The sequence below is a fragment of the Telopea speciosissima genome, chromosome 10 (assembly GCF_018873765.1).
Source record: "Telopea speciosissima isolate NSW1024214 ecotype Mountain lineage chromosome 10, Tspe_v1, whole genome shotgun sequence".
NCBI classification, from domain to species: Eukaryota; Viridiplantae; Streptophyta; class Magnoliopsida; order Proteales; family Proteaceae; genus Telopea; species Telopea speciosissima.
This window is the reverse complement of record NC_057925.1, coordinates 44,232,649-44,256,649: the sequence shown is the minus strand read 5'-3', so window position 1 is coordinate 44,256,649 and position 24,001 is coordinate 44,232,649. Positions and strand designations below refer to the sequence as shown.

The following is a 24,001-nucleotide window of genomic DNA, read 5'->3' as shown; positions in this document are numbered from 1 at the left end:
GGGAGTTTGCCGAGACTCCAACTCCAATTTCATTTGCAGCTTTTTGGAAAGAGTTGGATAGAATTCTGTGTTGGTTGTTGAAACTTTGGCGATTAGGAAGGCATTAAAGCTAGCACTTTCTCTCAATCTAAGAAAGATCATCTTTGAAACTGATAATCTTCTTGTGATGCATCTTCTTAGCGGTCAAACAGATGCTATTCCTTGGAGGATTGGGACAATCATTAACGATTGCTCAATTTGGTCTCGTTGTTCGATGATGTTAGGTTTTCTCATTCTTTGAGGGAGGCTAATGCTATGGCAGACTCTATGGCTTCACTTGTTGCGTCTTCCCAGCATTCGTTGTGTTGGATTTCTTCTCCCCCTCAGTTTATTTCCCTTATTTTGTATGCTGACTCTATTGGAACATTGTTCCCTCAGTAATAGTTTGCTTATAAACAAAAAAAAACGAGATCCATTAGACACTTTCCCCTCTAATACAAGATAAATGTCAATGGGAAGAAATTATACAAAATGTAAATCCCTTGTATTCGTTAATTATCAATATAAAATCTCCCTCTTTCCAAAAAAAACAAAAACAAAAAGAAACAAAAAAAATAAAGAAGAAATGCAATTGATATGATGCTCTGCCTTTCTAATCAGAGTCCCACTACCGAGCCCCTGATTCCACATATGAGTGGATCCAGCATTTTGATAGGTTGGCCCTGATTCTTGACACGTAAGCGATGAAACATACAATCAAAGTGGCGCGTTTCTTATCAGTCCAAGTGTTTGGTCTTCTAGCTAGACGATGATGCGGCACTGATCGTTCATCGCGGGGACCACAGCATTTTATAAATCTAGTCCTTGCACTACGCCATATCTTTTCCCCTCCTCCCAGTCGATTCAAATAAAAGAGGGAAATCAGAGAAACTAAGGGAACATTTTTTCATTTGTTGCAGAAGCTACTGGTGCTCCGATCCCCGACGAGAAACGTTTCGTCTCTTTCTCTCTCCCTTCGAAAGGAAAACCAGAAACAGAGAAAGAAAGGTCTGGGAAAGAATAGAAAGTTTGAAAAGCCATAGAATGCTCTGATCTAATTAAAACTAATGGCGGATGCTTTGAGCCCTAATCCGTCAACCGCGACGAGGCAGAGGGCACTCATGGCTTCTCGTGTCCAATCTCCGATCAGTCCGTTATTTTTGGGCTCCAACGACGATCAACTAGAACGTGCCCAGGCTCGGGCAGCACGTGCTGCCGCTATCCGCCGTAAGGCCATTGCTGCTACTGAACCTCCACCTTCCGATCCTTGCCTCTGTAAGGAGCAGATTATTGAGTTGTTCCAGAATTGTGTTAAGCTGTCAAGCGAAAATGTTCGTAGTTATTCCCCACGCTATTTGCAGTTGCTCAATTCATATTTCGTGTTCAACGGCTTTTGTTTGTTTCATTTCCCTGTTTGTTTGTTTGTTTTTCCCTTTTTAATGTACCGTTTGCGTTTGCAGAAAATCAATCAGAAAAACACGTGGGAACTGAACCTCATAGATCATCTTAGTGAGATTATTAAAGTTGAAGCACAAGATGATGTCGAGACTAATTTTCAAAAGGTTGATACTCTATGAGGAGTAATTTGGAATTAATTCTTTTGAGTGAATGCCACTTTCTTTCATTCATTTATATTTCGTGTAGGCAAGCTGCACACTGGAAGCTGGGGTGAAAATTTATTCATTGAGGGTGGATTCAATGCATTCGGAAGCATATAAGGTCCTTGGTGGAATTAATCGAGCAGGTCGAGAAGATGAACACCGTTAGCTCTTTTCCTTTGCACCTCAGGGTTCAATTAGTTGGGCGGCTGCATTGATTTATTTATAGAGTTGCGGTAATTCTAATGCTATATGGGCTGAAGTTCTTGTTATTGCTATTTTTTTTTATCGTTGCATGATGAGCACTTTGATGCCTTGACCATTCCCGGAAAACTGAGCTGTCCCAGAAAATTGAGACTATTGAGGTTTCCTGCTGGTATGTGAACAAAAGGACTAAATATGGTGGGGTGAAGATGCCACTGCTTTGAGTTGGTAAATTCTCTGGTGGTTCCCACATTGGTTCGACCGAAATCGAAACGAAATGACTATCGAAACTGCAGTATCAAAATGGACCAAAATTTCACCGTAATAATTCGGTTTCGAACAGAAATCAAAATGGGGTTCGAAATCTGAAATTGAACCTTGGTTCCTACCACAGTTCCGGTTCACCTTTTTTCGTCTTGCAAGCAACAACCAACCAGTAACCATACACCAAACAACACAACTCAGCCTATCCCAACTAAATGGGGTCGGCTACATGGATTTTTACCCTCCAAATCAGCTATCTTCGAGGTCATACATGATAAAAGGCCTAAGATATGCATGTCTTCCTCACCACTTCTCCTAGAGTTATTTTGGGTTTGCCCTTGACTCATTTAGCTCCTTCAATTTGAATCAAATCACTCTTTTGGACTGGAGCTTCCAAAGGCCTCCGTTGAACATGGCTATGCAGCCTCAAACAACTTTCTCTTAGCTTATCATGTATTAGAGCTACTCCCAGATTAACTCTAATATGATCATTCTTTACTTTATCCTTCCTAGTTTTGCCATACATCCATCTCAGCATCCTCATCTCTGTTGCATTGAGTTTATCCACATTATGCTTCTTCATTGCTCATTTTGCACCATACATCATAGCTGGTCGTATGATTGTCCAATAAAAATTTTCTTTAAATTTTAAAGGAATACATTAATCACACAACACTGTAGACGTACCTCTCCAGTTCATTCATCCTATTTTAATTCCCTATGAAACATCATCCTCTATATCACCTTCTTTATCTATGATTGAGCCTAGATACCTAAAATAATCACTTTGCAAAATCTCCGTCTCATCAATATTTACCACCTCATTATTCGTCTTAGTGTAACTTAAGTTACTCAGCATATACTTTGTTTTCGTTTTACTTAATCTTAAAATCCTTTGATTCCAAGGTTGATCTCTGATGAACCATAATTATAATTGGCCAATCAACAGATGATACATTGTGGACCGGCCAATGGCGGAATTGAGCCAGACCACGACAGGACCGAAAGACCCAATCAACGAGTAGAACCAGCCCGCTGACCAGGGGATAAACGAATAAGCTCGAAATAACAAAATTAGCCGTCGAGTAAAATGTGAGATCGGCCTAGTCTACTCGGATCATGCTCAGAGCCCTGAATACCTAAAATCGATGCAGTAAAATAACTTAACCATGTGCCAAATTTGATCAAGACCATGCTTTCTGCGTGACCCCCGATCTGACAAATGTCGAATCCTGAGAACGACACCTAGGATTACATGAGATTTGAATTATTGTCCACGAACCAATGATTCCCATAACGATTTGGCAACTCAAACCTATAAATAGTGACTCTCATTCCAGGTAAAGGGGACTCTCTCACTTTCAAGCTCTTTGAATTTGAGAATTTATTTGTGCAGAGGTTTGACTTAGGCATCGGAGTGTACTAACTGGCTCAGACCGGCACTCTTTTGTCTTGTGTTGTTTACCTGTGCAGATCAGCTCGGCCAGGTGGATAACAACTCAGATTTCGCCGTAACAATCTCCATAGCTCCAACTTAGTGTTAATCACTACTTTTGTCTCATCCACCAAAACAATATCATCGACAAAAAGCATACAACAAGAAACCTCAATTTGAATGCTTTTTGGTTAAATCATCCATAATAAACACAAATAAATAAGGGCTTAAAGCTGATTCTTGGTGTAACCCAATTGTAATTGGGAATTCACTACCTTGACCCTCTACAGTTCTTACACTAGTCACCACACCATTGTACGTATCTTTCATTCTGTCTACATATTTACTTGAAACACTTCTTTTCTTTAGTACTTGCTAGATTATCTCTCTACGGACTTTGTCATAAGTTTTTTCTAGGTCAATAAAGATCATATGGAGATCCTTCTTGTAATCTCTAAATCTTTCCATGAGTCTCCTAAGTAAATAAATAGTAGTTTCTTGTCTCACGAGAGTTTCAATAACTCTCTCCCATAATTTCATAGTATGACTCATTAGTTTTATGCCTCTGTAGTTATTGCAACTTTGAATTTCACCTTTATTTTTATAAATTGGAACCACAATGCTTCTCCTCCGTTCATTTGGCATTTTCCTTGTGCTCATAATTTTATTAAACAACTTAGATAGTCAAGATAAACCGAAGATTTTTAAGCTGTTCCACACTTCTAGCAGGACCCCATCTGGATCTAGTGCCTACTTTCATCCTCCTTAAATCATCTTTTACTCCAGGCACCCTAATTTTTCGTATATATGTAAGACATAAGGTGTTTTGGTGGGTAATGCAGTCTTCCCGGATTCTATTACTCGAAATGTCTTCATTTAGTAGGCTGTAGAAACAATCTTTTCATCTCTTTTTAATGTCCTCATCCCATATTATGTAGTTTCCCATTTTCACTTTAATACATCTAACACGATTGAAATCTCTAATCTTCCTTTCCTCATTGTTTAATTATTTTAGAGATAGTCTTTCATATTTTGTTGCCTTTGCTTTTCCCACAACCTTCTTAGCTTCATTTTTGGCTAATTTATACTTCTTTAGAGCCTCTACATCCTTGGTCCTTTGCCATGTCTTAAAACTAGCTTTTGTAGTTTTAATTGCTGCTTGAACTTCATCATCGCACCACCAAGTCTCCCAAGAGGAATGACGTTTTCCTTTCGATTCGCCTAAGACATCTTTAACAACCTTTTTAATACAAGCAGTCATCTCATTCCACATTTTATTAGTGTTCCCATTAAAATCCCATTTTCCTTGTTTAACCACTTTACCAGTAAATGATTTCAAGATATCTTCTTTTAAGCTCTACCACCTTATCTTAGGGCAAATAAGTTCAACTTTCTTACGATTTGGCATAATGAGACACATCCAAGACCATTAATCTACGTTTTGTGGGTTAGACTCTCTCCTGTTATAACCTTACGGTCCTTACATAACAACTTATCGGACCTTCTAGTTAGAAAGAAATCTATTTGGCTACTATGATAGCCACTTTTGAAGGTAACTAAATGCACCTCTCTTTTCAAAGTATGTGTTTATAACGGATAAATTGTAAGCCACAACAAAATCTAAAACTGAAATCCCCTCCTCATTCTTCTCTCCAAAACCATATCTCAATCTGCATAGCCTTTACGATCTCTCCCAACATGTCCATTCAGATCACCCTTTATAAAATCTTTTCTCCTTGACTAAAACCTTGCACTAATCTATCCATATGTTCCCAACACAATCTTGATGGATATAATCCTATCATCAAATCTTTCAACATCCACCACATCATTCGTTACATCTTTATCCACTACTATGCCTACTCTGCTTCTATTACTTTTATCCCTCGTATACCAAAGTTTAAAGTCATTCAACTCTTTGGCTTTTGGGGAAATTGCCAAGATCTACTAGTTAACAAAAAGATTTACTAAATTGGTAGGAATAAATTATGTTTACAAACACACGTTACAATATTGAAAAGATCAACCAAATCAGCATTTAGAAAAAAAAAAACATTAAAGAGCTAACCTAGAATGCCCCCCAACATCTTTCTTTATCCCTCCCTTGTTTTTTAATCAAACCAACCCACTTTTGATTCTTTTATTCCCCACCATTCATCTTCTTTGTTCTTCTGCTTCTTTTACAGAGGAAGCGGAGTTGCAGGGGAGGGCGGGCAAGCAAGGGGTGGGGTGGGAACGTCGGGCTGCATAGGGGTAGGCAGGGGTGAGTCTAATGGAGAAGAGTGAAGGCAAGCTTTGAGTTGTAGGGATTGAGGTAGGTCGTGCAGAACAGGGGATGGTGTGGGTGGAGGAACAACAGTGGGCTGGGGTGCAAAGGGTATAGAAAATGAGATTTTTCCATCTTATCAAATCTCGTGAACAAATTCTCAAATAATCTATCCTCTTGGTATCCTTGAACCTTAAGGAGAGATAGGTTTCATCATTCACGCCTGCATTCCTCCCTCCCTCCCTCACACTGTGAATTTGTGGAGTCCGGCCGGTTATCAAGGATCTTATCCACAAACAAGAAACTGCAACGATGGAGAAGATCTAGCAACTACCATCATTAAAACCAAGAAAATACGCAGGATTGGAACAGAAAGATGTTATTGCCATTATCGAAAACTTGCCGAGGCTATTTTTGTTGAAATCGAAGAAGAATAGAATGGGAAAGGGTGACTGGATGACTGTATCTAACTCTTTACAAATGGATATAAATGTTAAAATCCAAAGCAATATACATGGATATGAATCAGTACCACCTAAACCGCAAACCATAGAGCTATGTTTCATCCAGTGAAGGATAAGCTTCCAAAAATTCAGTTGAGGGCGTCTATTAGAATTTTGAATATCATAATCCTACATTGCCAGTACCTATTAATCATTAATCCATATTAAACACGCTCAGAACCTCCTTTATCACATTCTTTGTTAGACTCAGCTCCGCCCCACCCCTGTTCTCCGATCCACTCAATCCCTGCAACTCAAAGCTTGCCTCCATCCTTCCCCGCTAGACTCACCCCTGCGGACCCATGGCCCCCCCCTTTACTTGACTGCCCTCCCCTGCAAGTCTGCAACCCCGCCTTCTCGGTAGAAGAAGAACGAAGAAGATCAAGAGTGGGGAATAAAAAATGAGGGGAGATAGAGAAAGATGCTGGGGTATTTTTGGTTATTCCTTTAGCTTTTTCACTCATATGGAGATTTGGTAAATCTTTTCAATATTGTAACTTGTGTATGTAAAATATAATTTATCCCTACCCATTTTATAAATCTTTTTACAATCTAGTAGATCTAGGCAATTTTCCCTTCGCATTTTTACCCTTCCATCTAGTCTCTTGAATGCAAGCTGTGTTAATCCTTCTTTTCCTCATAACATCTATCGATTTTAGGATCTTGCCCGTTAAAGATCCGAAGTTCCAAGATGCTAATCTAATCCTATGCTTTTGGACTAGCTTCTTTACCCACACTCATCCATTGTGCAAGAATCCTTACCTACTTGTCACTACATCCGGATGCCGAAGCGACGCGTTGCTTACGGGGCGCCCTAGCTAACGGTTTTTTTTAGTGCCGGCTGCCGACATGCACCAAGGCTGCTGACACGCACCAACCCTCCTTTATCCGGGCTTGGGATTGACAGCAAACACTAGCAGAGGTATTAACCATCTATCATATAAAATAACATAACAGGTTCAAACAGGGTGCATGTTAAGAAAACAACGCCCAGAATGGCGATTTGCAGAAGAAAAACGAAAATAGAGAGAGCACACACAACGCACAACACAGAGATTTATGTGGTTCACCTCCAAGATGGAAGCTACATCCACGGCCGAGCAGTGGAACAGGTTTCACTATTTTCTCTGAAAATGTTACAAACCCTCATAACCCTATCTCAAAGAGATAAGAACAATATATAAGAAAACCCTAAACCCCGGAAAGTACACAAATGCCCCTAGCCCAAAAATTGCCAAAAAACCTGAGGCGGACCAAAACATAACACATGACTCAAAGTACTCATTTCGAAGATCTCGACGAGCCCAACACAACTCCACGCCAAAGTCCTGCCATTTTTCGGCATTCCGAGGTCGTTTTGAGGCCGAAACGGCCCTCCAAAGGTCTCAACCGCACTTTCTGGACCAAATCAGGCTTCACCAACAATAGTGCATCTACAAATGGTTGAATTATTGGTTTCAACTATTTTGTCATTTGTACTCCTACCGTTCTTGGAACTGAAATCCATATATTTTCTCTTAATTTGGCTTGCATTAGGATCTTTTGATTCTAACTTGGTGTTTTTTACTTTTTATTATTGTCTAGACCATCTCATAAATGTACAACATACACCCGGGACTTCCTCAACTCCCCATTCTTATGTATGATTCGACCAAGCCATTGATCTCAACTGTTCCCATGTTCGTGACCCTATATTCTAACATTGCCTTCTAAGTCTGTCTTAGTTAAAATATTCTGATTCTAGCATTTTTCCATAATTCTAGTTGGTATATACTTTCTCTGTGCCTGTCAATAAAAACATCTCATCAACAATCAACATCCACCATAGGAACTCTCTATATCCTGGTCAACTCATTAGTAATTAAGTAGAGATTCATGGATCAGTGTTGATCTGTTGTGTAAGCCTACTGCGATTAATGTCCATTGTTAAATTAAAACCCTTTTCTTTGTAATGGACTAATGGTAAAACGTTTCAAATTTTAAACCACCATCTTTAGGAAAGAGACAAGTTTTTCTTGTGCACATGCTTGGCCTCGTTACAATTTCTAACAAGAAAGATTGCAACAGAACTGTTGATATGAACAGAAATTACAACTAAGGATAGTTAAGTCTAATTACAGCTAAACCCACCTAGTAATAAGAACATAACATAAAACCCCTACACACACTATGCTGTTTAACAGTTATAGCCCTTGCTTAATAGCTTGAGCTTTTGGGATAAGCGGTTGTAACATCGTATCAGAGCCAAGAGGTTGGGTGCTTGATCTCTGGTAAGTCCGAGGGGTTTGTGTTATGTGTTTTATGCCCTTTGGTGCCACGTGATGGGGCCACCATGTGATGGTGTCATGTGCAGTGCCGTGTGTGTGTGGGAGCCTGCATGTTTGAGGGAATGTATATGTGTGTTGATATACATTGTTGTAGTCCTTACTTAAGAGCTTGAGCTTTTGGGATTTGCGGTTGTAACAAGAATGATACTGGTCATGGATCTATTGATCAGTACACCCATTGACACATTGAATGGAGAAAAAGGATGTTGCTGCCGTTCAATTAGATACTCAGTAACAATCTTGAATTACATGAAGTAAATGAGTGTCAGCTATCTTAGGATGAAGTAGCAGCCCTCTTGATGAAGTTTGAGGGTTATATGCTGGTATTTCAAAACAGGAGCTGTATACACGTGTCAAATTATAAACTGCAGTACCATAAATTGGTTTTTCGATTCTCTCTTCTTGGGACTTGAGGTTGATTCAATTGTGCATACTGCTGCTAGGGTTTACACATGCCCAGGTGACACAAATTGCAAGTAGATTCATTAAAAAAGAAAAAAAGACAGTGGGAAACAGAGGTGATCTCTTAATATTTAGTACTATAGTTTTCCTTCTATTCTGATTCTGATTCCACACCAGATCCACCATCTTCTATCCATTCATCACTAATATTTCAAACTTGGGAAAGGTATTGGTGCCTAAAGTCTATGACTCATATGTGTGCCGTCTTTACTTGTGTGTGTGTGGTGTTTTTAATTCATCTTTTTTTCCCCCCACCGGCTACGATATATCCTTTATTCCAACAATGAGGTGCACGATTGCACAGTGTCTCATTTGACATTCAATGTTTGTTAGTGACTTTATGTTGTTATATGTCAATACAGAAGCAATTTTGGAGGCTGATAATGGTGGTGTTGAACAAGATGAGGGCTGTTCTAAGAAAGAAGAGAGGAAGGTCAATATATTTCTATTTTTTAATATGTTAATGTACATAAGATAATTGGCTCACTGTTTTTAATATGTGCAGATGTCGCCTTTAGCAACATTGGAGTCATCTTTTGAGGCTCTTAATGTGAAAAAGCTTGATGGTAATTTGCCTTCCTATTTCATTTTTATCTTTTGAGGATCTTAATGTGAAAAAGCTTGGTGGTAATTTTCCTTCCTATTTCATATTTTTTTTACAAATAGACAACCTTTATATGAGTTATAATATTCTTCCCCACCCTCATCCCTACTCCCCACTTTAGTTGCATTTGCAGTGGATCCTCTGTATCATCAAACATGTGCACAATTTGACGAAGGTGGAGCCAAGGGTCTTCTATTGAATAATCTGGGAGTATATGGTGGCTGTCGGGTACTTTTTGATTCACTGGAAGCACCAGGGAAGTGTAAGCCAAATGAAACTCGAAATGATATCTTGGATACGGTTGATATTTCATTCGTAAGAGGTGTGACACATTTACAGATAAGATGATTCTGATCTCTGCTTTTGCGTTAGCTCAAATAAGACAATCCTTTCTTTCTTGATTCCCTTTCATTTTTGCAGAAGACATTGAGAAGATGGTTGTCAACATGTGCAGAGAGGATCACATTTCGCCAACTCTGAGAGATATTATCGTTCTGTTTGACGAAGCCAATCAAAGGAAATCAATTTCATTTTCTCTTGGCCCAAAAATTGCTGAGCATGTTGTTGCAGCTGTTGATGACCGAGTTGAGTTCAACGGTGATGCATTTGAGACTTGTAACACTTGGGTTTCTGATCATGATGACAATGCAAGTGTCATTGATGAGACAGATCCTAGTTTTCCAACTCACCATGTGGTGTGTTTTATATGTTAAATGTTAAAGTTGTTTCGCTAGTCCTCTCCTTCTACTTATATTTAATTTCCCTGAAATTAAAAAAGGTTGAAGGATCAGTTGGACAAATACTAGATTACTCTTGCAGGAAAATGATCCCTACACATTTGATGAACCTGATGTAGATGACAGTTTTGAGAAGGTTGCTAATTTTTTGTATTTAGGATTGGGTTTGATTACGAAACAGAATGCTTGGGCTGGTCCAGACCATTGGAAGTATCGGAAGGCTAAAGGTAAGGTTTGAAAATAAGACTTTTACCATTTCTTTATGTACTTAAATGAGATGATGCAAACAATTCCATTATGTAATCTGATATAAATTTTTTTGTTTCAGTGGATACTCCGGTTTCAGAAAATGGATCACCCATAACAACTAAGAGATCCAAGAATAGAAAATAAGCAGAAGTAGATATTGATTTCACGATATCCTTGGACAAAGAACTGCTGGAGATTTTTGCTCCACCTAAAAGTCCTAAATTGTTGCGGTTATGTCCAAATAGAGTCCCTTGTAATACCACACTTCCAGAAGATTGTCATTATAAGCCAGAGGATCTCGTCAAGTTGTTTCTTCTTCCAAATGTTATGGTAAGATTTGATTTACAGAAAATGGAAAAGGAAGATCTCAGTTAACTGTTCTTGTGGAATGGTGTTCGAGGTCTTTGTTCTTTTTTAATTTCTTTTTATTCCATTGAGTGATGAAATATCTGATCCATTTACAGTGCATTTCCATTAGAGGAAGAAAAGCCTCAGGTAAGTCATACTTCGCTCAGAGATTGTGCTTCATGTACTTACTTGGGTTTGTAGGATTTGTAAACCTGAAAGGAACAATAATCTCAGCCCATATTGTGCCTCCCAACCCAAGCCTTCCTTATTCACCGTCACATCCATGTTTCCCCTACCTGCTCCCTTTGTTGGAATGGTCTTGAGGACATCCCCCACCTCTTCTTTAACTGCCCTTTCACCTCTACCATCTGGAAAAAAGCCCTTTCCTCCATCTAGCACCGAAGCAGGAGACCCCTTCCCTTTGACAGAGAATGGCATTGGGTGGCTAAGTCCTTCTTTGGGACCTCGATCTGTGACACCATCGGCAAGCTGATCTTTGGAGCTGCTATCCATCACATCTGGATGGAGCGTAACCTTAGGAGATGGACTTCCAACTCTCGATCCTTCGATCTGATTTGGAAAGCCATCTCTTTTGAATTCTCTTCCAAGCTCAGCCATACCCTTCTTCGCGCTATCAGAGACACCCCTAGGAACAGGCACATTGCAGTCTACTGGGGTCTTGATCTGGCCTCTCTTTTTATTACCACCTCTGCGTAGGTTGGCTGTTGTTTCTCCCCCTCCCCCCTTTTCCCTTGTTTATTACTTTTCTTCCTTTTCTCCCTGCCCCCTCCCCCCTTGGGGTAAGGTAATACATATTTATTTACCCAAAAAAAATCTCAGCCCATATATGTTGCAGTAGACTTAAAACATGAAGTTCTTTTTTATTTATTTTATCATATATTAAATTGGTAATCCAAGTTATAAAATGTTGTTTTCCATCTTTCTTTTCTCGTCCAGGCATTCTAATGGATTGAATCTAACACCATAGATTTCAGAATCTTACCCACAGTAGAATCGCTGGAGCACACAACAAGCTGTACAAGTTCTGCAATATCTCCCAAACTACTATCACAATTAGGCCTCCCTAGGTCTCTCTAAGTTTGGTTCCAATCCAGTGGTTGGATGTGAGGGTATGATTAGTGAATCCAAATTAATAACTAGTTACAGAAATAGAAACAAAGCTATAACTTAGCAACCTCAGATCAGAACAGCTCCATAGTGATTCATCCATTCATTTGGTACAACATATTTGATGAAACTCAAGTTAATCCAATGGGCAGAAACCATAGTTTCAGCAACTCAAAAGACATAGCAACTAGACATCAGATTCAGTAACTACCCATACATTCCTATCTGCAGGACAGATTAAGTTCATATTAGGGTCGAGTACTACTTAATAAGGTCCTACAATTTCAGCAATCCAAAGGCTAGATGTAGAGATATCAGTACCTCAATGTTGCAGTCCAATAGTGGCAGGACACAGAAACTGTAGGCATGTATGTGGTCAAAAGAAACTTCAGAGGTAATAGGAACAAGTAGCACAGCAGAATATCTCTTCAGATGCCTTTAAATAATATTTAAATCAAATGGAACAACCACTCTACTTCCTTGGATGCGCAAGATTTGATTTGAAATGATAGAAGAAACCAAAAGATGATAGGATATGACAAGAGCTTCTCACTCGAGCCTTGCTAGCTTTTCACCAACTACCACTAGTCTCTCACTAGGATTTTTCTGCATCTCATGGAAGTTCTTGCTTCATACAAGAAGAAAAGAACATAATAGCCATAGAGTGTTTTTTTTATCAAAATTGTTGGTGGGGAGTATGACATCTTCTCTTTATTTTTTTCTTCATAGAAAACAGCCACAATTGAAACCTCCTATGCGTGGAAAGAAGAAATCCTTACAATCTAAGATTCTTTAAAAATAGAAACCTCTCCAAATTAGAAACTAACATTCTAGAACTTAATAAATTAGAAACTAACTACTTAATCCCATATAGGACTTAGATAATATTGGGCTTATAGAATTGACCCATTACAATAGTAAACTCAAAAATATTAAGCACATGGCCCATGTAATCCACTGGGCACTCAAATTAAGCCTAACTTTAACTAAACTTGAACTGTAGGTTCAGTTGGACCCAAAAAACTAAACCAGACCCAAAGCAATAGACCCATCATCTCTTCTTGCAGGAATTCTGCATCACAATCCTTATTAAATATTTAATTCTTCTTATTTTCCCCCCCTTTGGTTGATGTTCTTCTGAATTTGATGCGACTGTAATTACTGGTAACTATGTGACTGTTCCATATCTTAATAGCTGCTTTTTTCCCCTTTCAGGGGGGGGGGGGGTTCGATTATGTTAATGTGGTATTGACATGGAATTTTTTTCATATATATACGCAATTGTAACGTCGATTTAATGTATCATATTTTACTAATAATGAGGGGTCCATTGTGGACATTATTGTTAATATCCAACCCAAATATCATTTTATCATGGGCTCATTATTTTGTTGGTTCTGGTGGTACTTTTCTTCCCATGGCATATAGTAGGCCTAGATTGCAAGGTTTGAATGCACATTCTTTCTTAAAGTTATTATTTGTTCATTTGGGGATTGGTAACACACTTTTTCAGATTTTCAATTAAAATAAAGTGTTGTGTTATTGTATCTTGGTCCAAGACACAAGATACAAGTGGCTATTTATCGAAAGGAAGGGCAGGGGGGGTGGAGAAAATAATGTGTTTGCTTTTGATGCATTAGACCAGTACCTCTTTATTATATAACCTCTTAAGGAGTTTGAGCAAGGTTGCTAATTTGGTTAACATGCTTTAGTTCTTTTTTCAGATGAGCCAGTGCAGCAAAGCTCTGATTTTGGACCCTTTCCATCATGGGACAATGACAGTGTGTTTAATGGCCAATTCGATGATGGAAATGCTCACAGTGATTTGGAAGACTCAAGCACCCTTATCTCTCAGCCACTCCAGGTGGGTCTGCATTCACATAATCACACTGCTTCAATATCATTTGCCGACTGCATGATACATTTCATGTCTTTGGGATTGCCATATCATGACATCCTGTGGAGGTAATAGAGCAACATAAAGAGTGTTGTGGGTCTAAAAACCTACTTTTTACCAAGCAGTTCTACTAAGCATGTTGGTCTTTTACTGCATAGCTCAATTGTTGACTTACTGCATCACAAGACATGACTTTGCGCTTTTTTATCCTAGCCTGCATCCTCATCAATTTTATTTTAAGTCAGAATGTACTTTACATCTTTGACAACTTACCAAAGGGTAATTCAGTTATCTTACTTGTCTTTTAATTTGAGAAATAGTAATCTTAAAAATGTGGGATGGTTTGGGATGGTCAGGGGTTCCACCAGACACTCTGGCCGTCACAGATGCCTGTTTTTTTTTGGCCTGAATGATGTCCTGAATAAAAAACAGCCAAAAAGCATGGGCCAGCCAGGACAATCGCAGATGCCCTGAGCGTTCTGAATGCATCCCAGATGTCCCCTGCAAAAAATGTTTAAACTCCATTACTGTTTGAAACTAATGGTGGTATTCTTCTCTTAATAATTTAGGTGAACAAAATTGAAGTCCAGTATGATAAAACCTCCAAGCAAGTTGATGTTCATGCATTAAAAGAAACACTCTGGAGCCACATAAGAGAATCCGTACAGATGCCTGAAATTGTAAGTTGATTTATTTGCTTTTGCATGATTATTTTGTTGCTACATTATTGTTATTTCTCCCAAAATGTTTGAGAGGTTGAATTGCTTTTTATTTTCTAGTCACAGCTTAGGGCCATTTAGCTAAGATCAATAAATGGACAAAACTAATTCATTGCAGACATGTACAAGAGTGATTGACTTGATCTTCTACTGTTTGTTTGGGCTTTGTTATGGCTTAAAGGGCACTTGTGCAAATGTACGGCATTTGACTGTATAGAATTGTCTCATGGAAGCATAACCATACTCTATTCTAGCTTCATCAATAAACCTCAATGTTATTTCTTTAGCCTTCTTATGCCAACTTTACAGGTTATTATGATCGCCAATAGAATCCAATGTTACGTCTTGTTATTAGCTACATGCATCTATTATCTAAGTCTTACACAGCAGATAAATTTGTTCAGGTGTATGTGAAGAAGATATACAATGAATCTATTAACAATAAAGAGAATACAAACAGTGAAGTACTAATCTCAAAATCAGAAAGTTGGTAATGTAGTCCTAGATTGGTAGAAGACCAACTAGTTGCCAGTAAACTAGGATCTGTTATGAACAGGTGAATCGGCTAGGTCAAAATAGGGTTACGGGTTGGTTAGGGTTAGGGTTAGGGTTTGAGGTGTTGGTTATGCTAGGCAGGTGTAGGGGAGTCTACTAGTGAAGATCATGAGATGTTTTGATGGGCGGAAGTGTGTAAACTAGAATGGCAGCAGGTTATGTTTACGGGTTTCAGGTTTCTGGAAAAGAGGAAAAGGAGGATGGGGTTTAGGATGGGAATTTGGGGCTAGGGTTTGGATCGATTATTCCTATTGTAAGAAATGAAATTCGATCCAGATATGGTGTGTTTTTGATGGTTGGATTGGTCTGTGAAGAATTTGGGTAATGGGATGATCTCCGGAAATAGGTGGAATGTTGTGGTTTGAATGGGGTAATGGGAAAACAGCTTGGTTCGAGTATTCCAATTGGGCAGGAGAATACTCGATCCAATCATGTGAAGGTGTTGTTAGCTGAATGGTTTGTTAAGAATATTTGGAGATGGGTGGGAAAATTAGGATTTTAGGGTGGTTTGGAGGATTAGGAGAAGAATGGTATTGATGGGATGGATCAAACTTACTGTTGTTGCAAGGGCAGCTCAGTTGGTTAGAGGATCTTGAATAAATCTTGGTCTTGATCTTGAACTTGAAGGAGATCTTCAAAGAATTGAAAGAAAGCTTTAAAGAACCACTCTGGCTTCACACTGCAAGGTGTCGATTGGATCAAACACCAATCCCACCAACGAACGACCCGGGCTTCCAACTGCAAGGTGTCATTTGGATCAAACACCGATCCAACCAGCCTTGATCAAACATAAGACAAAAATCTTCAATGGAAAAGAAGAGTAGCAAATGCTTTTCATTAATATCAAAATTCGTGTACAATGCTTGCCCCCCTTACAACCTTTTATAAGACTCAAAAATAGACTCCTACACTAAAAAGGAAAGGCCTAACCTAATCCTTAACTTATTATGTAACTTAAACTGGCTAGGAAACTGGAATAGACTCAAAACAGAGTCCTAATCTAGCCCCATTAGACACTTAAAAGAAACTACTAAAATCACTTAAATTGAACCATTGGTTGAACTGGTTCAATTTATGAACAAAAACACCAAAATAAAACCAAGTATGGAACTAAAACAACTCATCCCGTATGCAACATAATTACCCATATTTTAGGCCCATAAAAGTGGCCTATTACATAGGAAACCCATGGGATTAAAGGCCCAACATGTATATAACCCAACCCTAGATTTAGTCCCATTAAAATAAGCCTCTTTTGTTGATGCATCTACATCACTAGGAGCTTGAAAGTACCAATCATATCTACTACCAGTGTCAATATGTATCATGTTGAGATTAAATTGAACGTAGATGTATCTAGTAATAATGGATCTTAAGAAATGAAGTAAATGCTGTGTGGTTCATATACTTAATTTTCTTTGGAAACATAGATGGCAGTCCTAACTAATCATTAATGCAAGATTCTAGGGAAAGACTATTTAATGGGAGAGAGAGTGACACCTGTGTGGTCTTATGAGTAACTGGGGGGGGGGGGGAGTTGTAGAATAACTATAAGTTTAATTTATGCAAACACCTGCGATTTGGAGCAATCACATTACAAAGTGAAAGAAAACACGCTTCTCAATTGATGGCTCTTAAATTATTTCTGGAAAATTAAGATTTCTATAAGTCATATAGTAGTTGCAAAAATGACATATTTATATAACAAATGTTTTGAAATTTGTGTGATTGCTCTGAATACCTAGGTATTTGTCTGAGTTTATACAGATCTGCCATTGCAGGATTGAGTGCAACCCAAAAAGAGGGGGTTGAATTGGGTTGTGACAAAAAAACACAAAGGGAAGCAGTTTTCTTTTCGGGAGTGTGGCCTACGCTAGCACTCCCATGTGTCTATCTCTCTCCTCCTTAAAAAAGAGGGCAGAGGTGTCTTTTCACTTGGGGAGGAGAGAGATAGACACATGGGTGTGTTGGTGTAGGCCACACTCCCAGACAGAGTTCTTTTTCCCTAAAACAAAATATATAGATAACAAATAAAACACAAACCCAAAACTAGTCCTAACAACATCACACGATGGCAGATGATATAAAACGGTGTTGGCGTAGGCCACACTCCCGGACAGAGATCTTTTTCCCTAAAACAAATTATAACAAAAAAAACACAAACCCAAAACTTATGATTTAGAGTGGTTTGGACACAACTGTCCTACGTCCACTACCTTGATCACGGACCAAGGATTTCTCTACTATTCGATTATTTTCAGATTGAGCACTAGGACCACCTTGGTCAAGGATTTCCACCTAGGCCACACTGACCAAGGATTTCCTTCTTAAGCCACACATGCCTACTTACAACAAAAATGGTTTCTTCTTTTCAAGCCTGATACTGTAAACACTTAATCACATATTTGATCGATACAATATAATTTTCTTCTTTAGCACTTTTCACGTTGCAATTCTTGTTCTTTAGCCCCTTTCTCAATATGATGTAGTTCTTGAGCACAATCACTCAACTGCTTCTCAAGAGGATGACAATGAATCTCGAACTCAACAACTTAAGATGATTTCATGATTTGCTTTGCATACTTGCTGTTTGCTATAGATTGTATTATTTTTGGATGAATAAATAATTCATTACCAAAGGACAGACAAGGGGGGGGGGGGGGAAGAAACAAAGAACAAGGCCATGCCTTTACAAGGGGAAAACCCTGAAACCACAAGATGTCTAAAAGCCCCAAACTAAATACAACTCAACAGACTCAACTTAAGATAGCCCTTTATGTCATAGCAAAATATCTTGGCAAAAAACATGGTTACGGATATCCAACTTAAAGGCAAAAGCTTCTCAATGTTGGTTGCGACAGAGTCCCGGATGGGCAGCTTCTTGTGGAAGGAAGGGGCGCTAAATCACGTCGATGGTAGACACGAATGGGGCGATGAGGAGCAACAGAGGCTTGAGGGGGAATAGAGGGAGGGGGAGGCACATGGTTGCCGTTGGGAGGGAGAGACTCCAAGAGGTGGTTGGGCGAAGGAGAAGATCCATCAACTAGGTTGGAGACGGGCAAAACCTACCCAGAAAGGCCCTTTGCCTTATGGATGGGAGGAGGTTGGAGAGGTTTGGGGATGGGCGGGTAATTGACGCGAAAGGCTCATGAGGGAGGAGGCCTACGAGATTATGGGCCAAGGGATTGGGCACATGCCCACGAGGAGCTGGGGTTACAGGGGTACTTACATTAAGCAAAGGCCCACAAGGAGCCTAGGTTCCTGGGGTTCCACGTGCAATGACAGGAATGGTGGGGCACACAGGTAAGAAGGTCTCTTGGATGGGGGGAGATAGGGCCTGGGCGTCACAGAAGTCGAAAGGGCTTGAAGGTTAGCAAAGGGGGAGGGTTTAGAGGTGGGGACAATTAAAGGAGTGTTAACGTTTATGTCTTTTTTGGATGGGAGCTGCAAGCGAAGAGAACTGTCTGACAATAGAGTCGAAGGAGATCGTGATGCAGAGGTGGGTCTGCCATAGTTGACTGCTTGGGAGCTCAAGGGAGAGCGACGTCTCACTATGGCAGTACCAGAGGTTTCCTTGGAGCATAGTTCGAGAACTCGCAAGATCTCGCCGAGTTTCTCGGTTTTTCGAAATCCCGAGACGAGACTGCCTACGAGTCTGAAAATGTCAATATCTCACCGAGATCTCGGATCTCGGACCCGAGATCTCGGTTTGACATAGGAAAATGCCCATCTAGGTCCTTTATATGAGTGCCAGATCTCAAGATCTTGTCGAAAATTCTTTGTATACAGACACCTATCTATGCTAGGAACCAAGACAGACAAGACAGACACTTATTTATGCCTAATATCATTTAAGTAAATGTTTTTGTATTTGTATTTCATTAATGTTTTTGTATTTGTACTTCATTAATGTTTTTGTATTTATATTTCATTAATGTTTTTGTATTTGTACTTCATTAATGTTTTTGTATTTGTATTTCATTTACTTAAGACATTATTCATATATAAGCAAATACCCCCTATTTGAATCCAATAAAAATAGTTAAAAAATCAAATTCCAAAAGGAAAAAAAGTCAACTCCCTAGTTCAAGAACAAAAACTGGATTTTCGGCGATAGGTGCAATTTTCAACTTTCTAATGCTGAGGTTTTTCTCAAATCTAAAACTTCCATAAACCTTATTATGGTGAAACATTGCTAAAAACCAAAAGTGTGGTAAAATATTCATTGTTTTGATGTCCAAAACTATTTTCATTGAGCGATTTTGTGACATTGCAACACGAATTAAGTTTGACCGGTACATAACTCTTTCAATATAAATCAGATTTGAGCAATCTTGGACTTGTTGGAAAGCTTTGTTTGAAAAGCTTTCCAACAAGTCCAAGATTACTTAAATCGATTTATATTGAAGGAGTTATGTACGGTCAAACTTAATTCGATGCTGGAATGTCTGCAAAATCGCTCAATGAAAATATATTTTTGACATCAAAACAAATGAATATTTTACCGCACTTTTGGTTTTTAGCAATGTTTTACCATATTAAGATTTATGGAATTTTTAGATTTGAGAAAAACCCAAGATTAAAAGTTGAAAATTGCACCTACCATAAAATCCAGCTTTTGTTCTTGAACCTGGGGTCACTTTTTCTCCTTTTGGAATTTGATTTTTTAACTATTTTTATTGGATTCAAATAGGGGGTATTTGCTTATTTATGAATAATATCTTAAGTAAATGAAATACAAATTCATTTACTTAAATGATATTAGGCATAATTAAGTGTGTTTGTCCTGTATCTGTCCTGGTTTCTAGCATAAGTGTCTATCCTGCTTTCCCACTAACTGAAACTCCTATTTGGACTTTGCTTTTGCAAAATCTGATAGTGCCATTGTGCTTAAATGGCCTAAAATAGGCTGAATACCAAGTTTCAGACCCAAACTAGGTCTAAAACCCACCGAGATGAGGCTTTGAATCGAGAAAAAAAAAAGTGCACCAACTCGGCGAGATCTGGACTCGACTCGGTTTTTCTAGGGTCCGAGTTGGCACCGAGACCCGAGTTTTCGAACCTTGCCTTGGAGACAGTATTGAGATCTTTAGGATCATCATAGTGCAAGACTGCAAACCGATTGCTACCGTTGGGTAAAGGAGTGTTAGGGACCATTGGTAGGTTCTGGCGACCTACGGTGTGGTATATCGGAGACCTAGAAGCCGAAAGTTCGCTTCAGCAAAGACGTAGACAACGCCTGATTTATATCTTCCTTGGCCATGGGAAGGGTTCCCAGGAAGAAGATTGGAAGCGCAAGGGAGGATCGGATTCTCGGATGTGGCTATTGGAAGATCTTTTATGTTAGCAGAAGAGGCCTTTGGAGAGCAAGAGATGGAATTGTGACCAAATAACTGTAGATTTTATTGATTAATTAACATCAAATGACTCTATCCTTTTATAGGCAAACGAACTAACTGTCAAACTAGTCGTTAGAGTCAAGTTCAGTTTTTCCTTTGAACATTTGAATTCCACTTTCATTTCTAAGAGAAACTAGCTGTTGGAGAACTACTTATACTTCAAAATAGTTGGAAGCTTTGATCCATTTTAGTCTTTAATATTCAACTTATGATTTTCAAGAAAACTAGTTATTGGTGCTCATTAACATCAATGAAGATGTTTTAGAGTTCCACTCAAGTGTTTAGAATCCAAGTAGTTATTAATAATAAGTCAAAGACGTTTCAATTTCTTAACCATGCAACATTAAACCCTACCGAACGGAAGACTGCACCACATTCGTGGAAGACCACAAGATTGTTCGTTTGAGTAGACTTAGTTTCAACCACTCTCGGACATGCACGAAAGATCGCATGGAAGACCGTGATTGTCCTCCACAAATACAAACCTTTAAACCTTGGTTTTCCGTGAGTTCTGGCATAAAATATTTTTGGTCTGCCAATTAAGCTCGGTCGTCCATCCCTGTTTATGGAAGAACGTGGACAATAGACTTAGATATGTTTGTCAGTCGAACACCTAGTTTTTTAGTTTTTCCATTTAGGTAATTTTTTATGTCATTCTTTGGGATTTTTGCATCTTGTTGATTCATTAGGATTACAAATATGTACCAATAATAGTCAAATCCTAATGTGGTACTTGAAAGAATCCTTCAACTTGATGTAGCTTTCAGCTCTTTGATCTTTCAAGTCACGGAAGACTGTCTTCGCCAGTTCTTCATTTAATCAACATCTTTCTTTAACTGTACCTCTTCAGCAATTTGGGTTACATCAATCTCTTAGCACATTAGCACACATATTAGTACACCCAAAACACATAATATATAAATGGAACCTTCTAAGTCCAACAAACCTATTGTTCCACCACCTCAACCTTCATCAACTCCTCAACCAAATTAATCCAAGCCCTACTTCCTACGAAAACCTAGCATAGTAGCACCTGAGCCTTACTGATAAACTAAAGGTAGCAAGGGTTGTGCTTTTATCCTGTTGGAGTTCGATTTCTTTACTTGAAAGACTGAAGCCACTATCAAATCCAATCAAGAGTGTCTTATTTGCCATATTTTCATTCCTTAAAGATCGATCCCATAACGTTGTTCCACCTAGAACCTTGGAAATCTATTTAACCTTGAAGTTTTTGTTTTAGATGTTTTTAATCATATTATCAATTTTCTCCAGGAAAAATGCTAGTTTTCTTCTATTGTTCTATATATTTTGACAGTTCTGTAATCCAAAAAGGTTTCATCCTTCAAATCTAGTGCTTAACCATAGTTTCTTCTGTCTGCACATGTATTCTTGAAACCGTAGTTTTCTTGCTTGCTACAAGTTTTCAATAAAAGTCCTCTAGTGCTTAACCATTGTTTTTGTCATCACATGTATTCTTCAAAACCTTAGTTTGTGGCCTGCTACAACCATAGTTGTCATGGCGTCGCCATGGCGTCTTGGCATTGGAGTTCTGTGCATATCGACCTACGCCATGGCGTCTTGTCTCTCTTTCCCTCTTCAATTTCTTCTTCCTGCCTCTCTTTCCCTCTTTGATATTTTCTTCTTTAATTTTTTGTTTCTTCCCCAACCTTAGACCCACTCTCTGCTTCCCTAAATCTTCTATTTTAGCTTTGGTTTAGTAACCTGCAACTAAGACATCCGCCAGATCTGATTTCAGATCTCACCATTCGGTTGTCAGTAGAATTTTGGGCCTATTTCTCGTTGGGATCGGCAGACCTTGGTGCTGCGATTTTGTTCCAGAAATTGCAGGGAGAATCATCGTCATAAGGAGTTTCCTCTACTGGAACTACTCCAGTTCACCGTCTCTCTGCCTCTCTTTCTATCGTGTTATTGTAAGGTTGAAGAAGACATTAAGTCTTTAAAATTGCAAGTAAGGACAATTTATATTATTTATATGAAATCCCTTATATTCTCTATTGCTATTCTGTTTAGCCCATTCTGTTTTCTCTTTAACTCCATTAAATCACAGTTCTGCCACTCCTTTACAACTTCAGATTTAATACAATTCTGCCATTGTTCTTATAAATCTTGATTTATCTACTAGTTTGCCATTCAACTTTGGATTTAATTACAATTCTGCCATTGCTCTTATAAATCTTGATTTATCTACTAGTTTGCCATTCAACTTTGGATTTAATTACAATTCTGCCATGGTTGACATGATTGCCATGGCGGGCGACGTGTCGATATATCGATCAGACACCCCTCCACCGACTTGGATCGCCATGACGCCGTGACAACTATGGCTACAACATTTCAATTAAATTAATCACCCCCCCCCCCCCCACACACAACCAAATCCGTTCCCTTCCATCTAAAATCTCAGCCTCGTATACCACTGTTCGATGCTTCCAAACCTGTGTTTTAACAAACTCCTAGTTGTTTCTTGCTGTAAACCATAGTTGTGTGGGTCATTTGCTTCAGTCTTCCACCAATGGAATATGCCCACAAGCTTAAAAACATAAGGTACCTTTTTTGCTTTCAGAGAACCAGAGGAAACAAAGAACGGTACCAATAGGTTGACCAAGTAGGAGAAATTGGTTCCCTTATTGGGTTTTGATGGTGCAAGTAGGTGTACTGTTACTACATACTAGTGTAGGTGGGAATATCTGTAGGGCAGACATTCCATATATGGTTATTGACTTATCAAACTGTCCTAACAAGTAACAATATGGAAAGATAATTGAAAATTTCCATTTGGCCTGCCCTCTTTTATTATAGGCTGCGTTTGGAAATGTTGCCATGGTCTTCAATATCAAGGATCTGGATTTCTAATAGGAGTAAAATGGTTCATTACTTAACCTGATGATCTCTTCCAACCACTTTGTTTTAGGAAACACAATATGATATCTTTTATGATTCTTAATTTCATTGTGCTTAATTTTAATTCTGTAATTTCTTTGTCTTTAGGATGCCAAAACCCAGGTATCCTTCAGGCAAGTATTGGGTAGCTTTCCTGCTGAGTGCCAAGCTGCAGCTTGTAAGGATATCTCCCCCCATTTGTGTTTTATATGTCTCTTGCATCTAGCTAATGAGCAGGGCTTGACAATCCATGATTGTCCCAGTTTGGATGACCTACATGTATTCTTTCCTCATGCTGAAGTGCATGTGGCATGATTTATGCGTAACCAAATCTGTTGGTTTTTTGTTTTTAATTAAAAAATTCTATGCGTATGTAGTAGATGTAAC

The 24,001-nt window shown here is 38.8% G+C and overlaps 1 protein-coding gene across 1 annotated transcript; it reads left to right on the top strand.

Moving 5' to 3' along the window:
* The first annotated feature begins 1,083 nt into the window (after nucleotides 1-1,083).
* Nucleotides 1,084-23,952, top strand: LOC122641659 (condensin complex subunit 2-like). The gene is made up of 11 exons (XM_043834945.1): nucleotides 1,084-1,349; nucleotides 1,479-1,580; nucleotides 1,663-1,780; nucleotides 9,440-9,510; nucleotides 9,583-9,643; nucleotides 9,803-10,003; nucleotides 10,102-10,376; nucleotides 10,501-10,645; nucleotides 13,868-14,007; nucleotides 14,610-14,720; nucleotides 23,723-23,952. The coding sequence occupies exons 1-11, from the start codon at nucleotides 1,086-1,088 to the stop codon at nucleotides 23,927-23,929; spliced, it is 1,695 nt and encodes a 564-aa protein (XP_043690880.1). The 5' UTR covers nucleotides 1,084-1,085; the 3' UTR covers nucleotides 23,930-23,952.
* Nucleotides 23,953-24,001: the final 49 nt, after the last annotated feature.

Coding starts and splice junctions, on each gene's coding strand:
- LOC122641659 (XM_043834945.1), top strand. CDS start 1,086: ATGGCGGATGCTTTGAGCCCTAATCCGTCAACCGCGACGAGGCAGAGG. Junction 10,646..13,867: donor GAAGTATCGGAAGGCTAAAG/GTAAGGTTTGAA, acceptor TTCTTTTTTCAG/ATGAGCCAGTGCAGCAAAGC. Junction 14,008..14,609: donor TTATCTCTCAGCCACTCCAG/GTGGGTCTGCAT, acceptor TTAATAATTTAG/GTGAACAAAATTGAAGTCCA.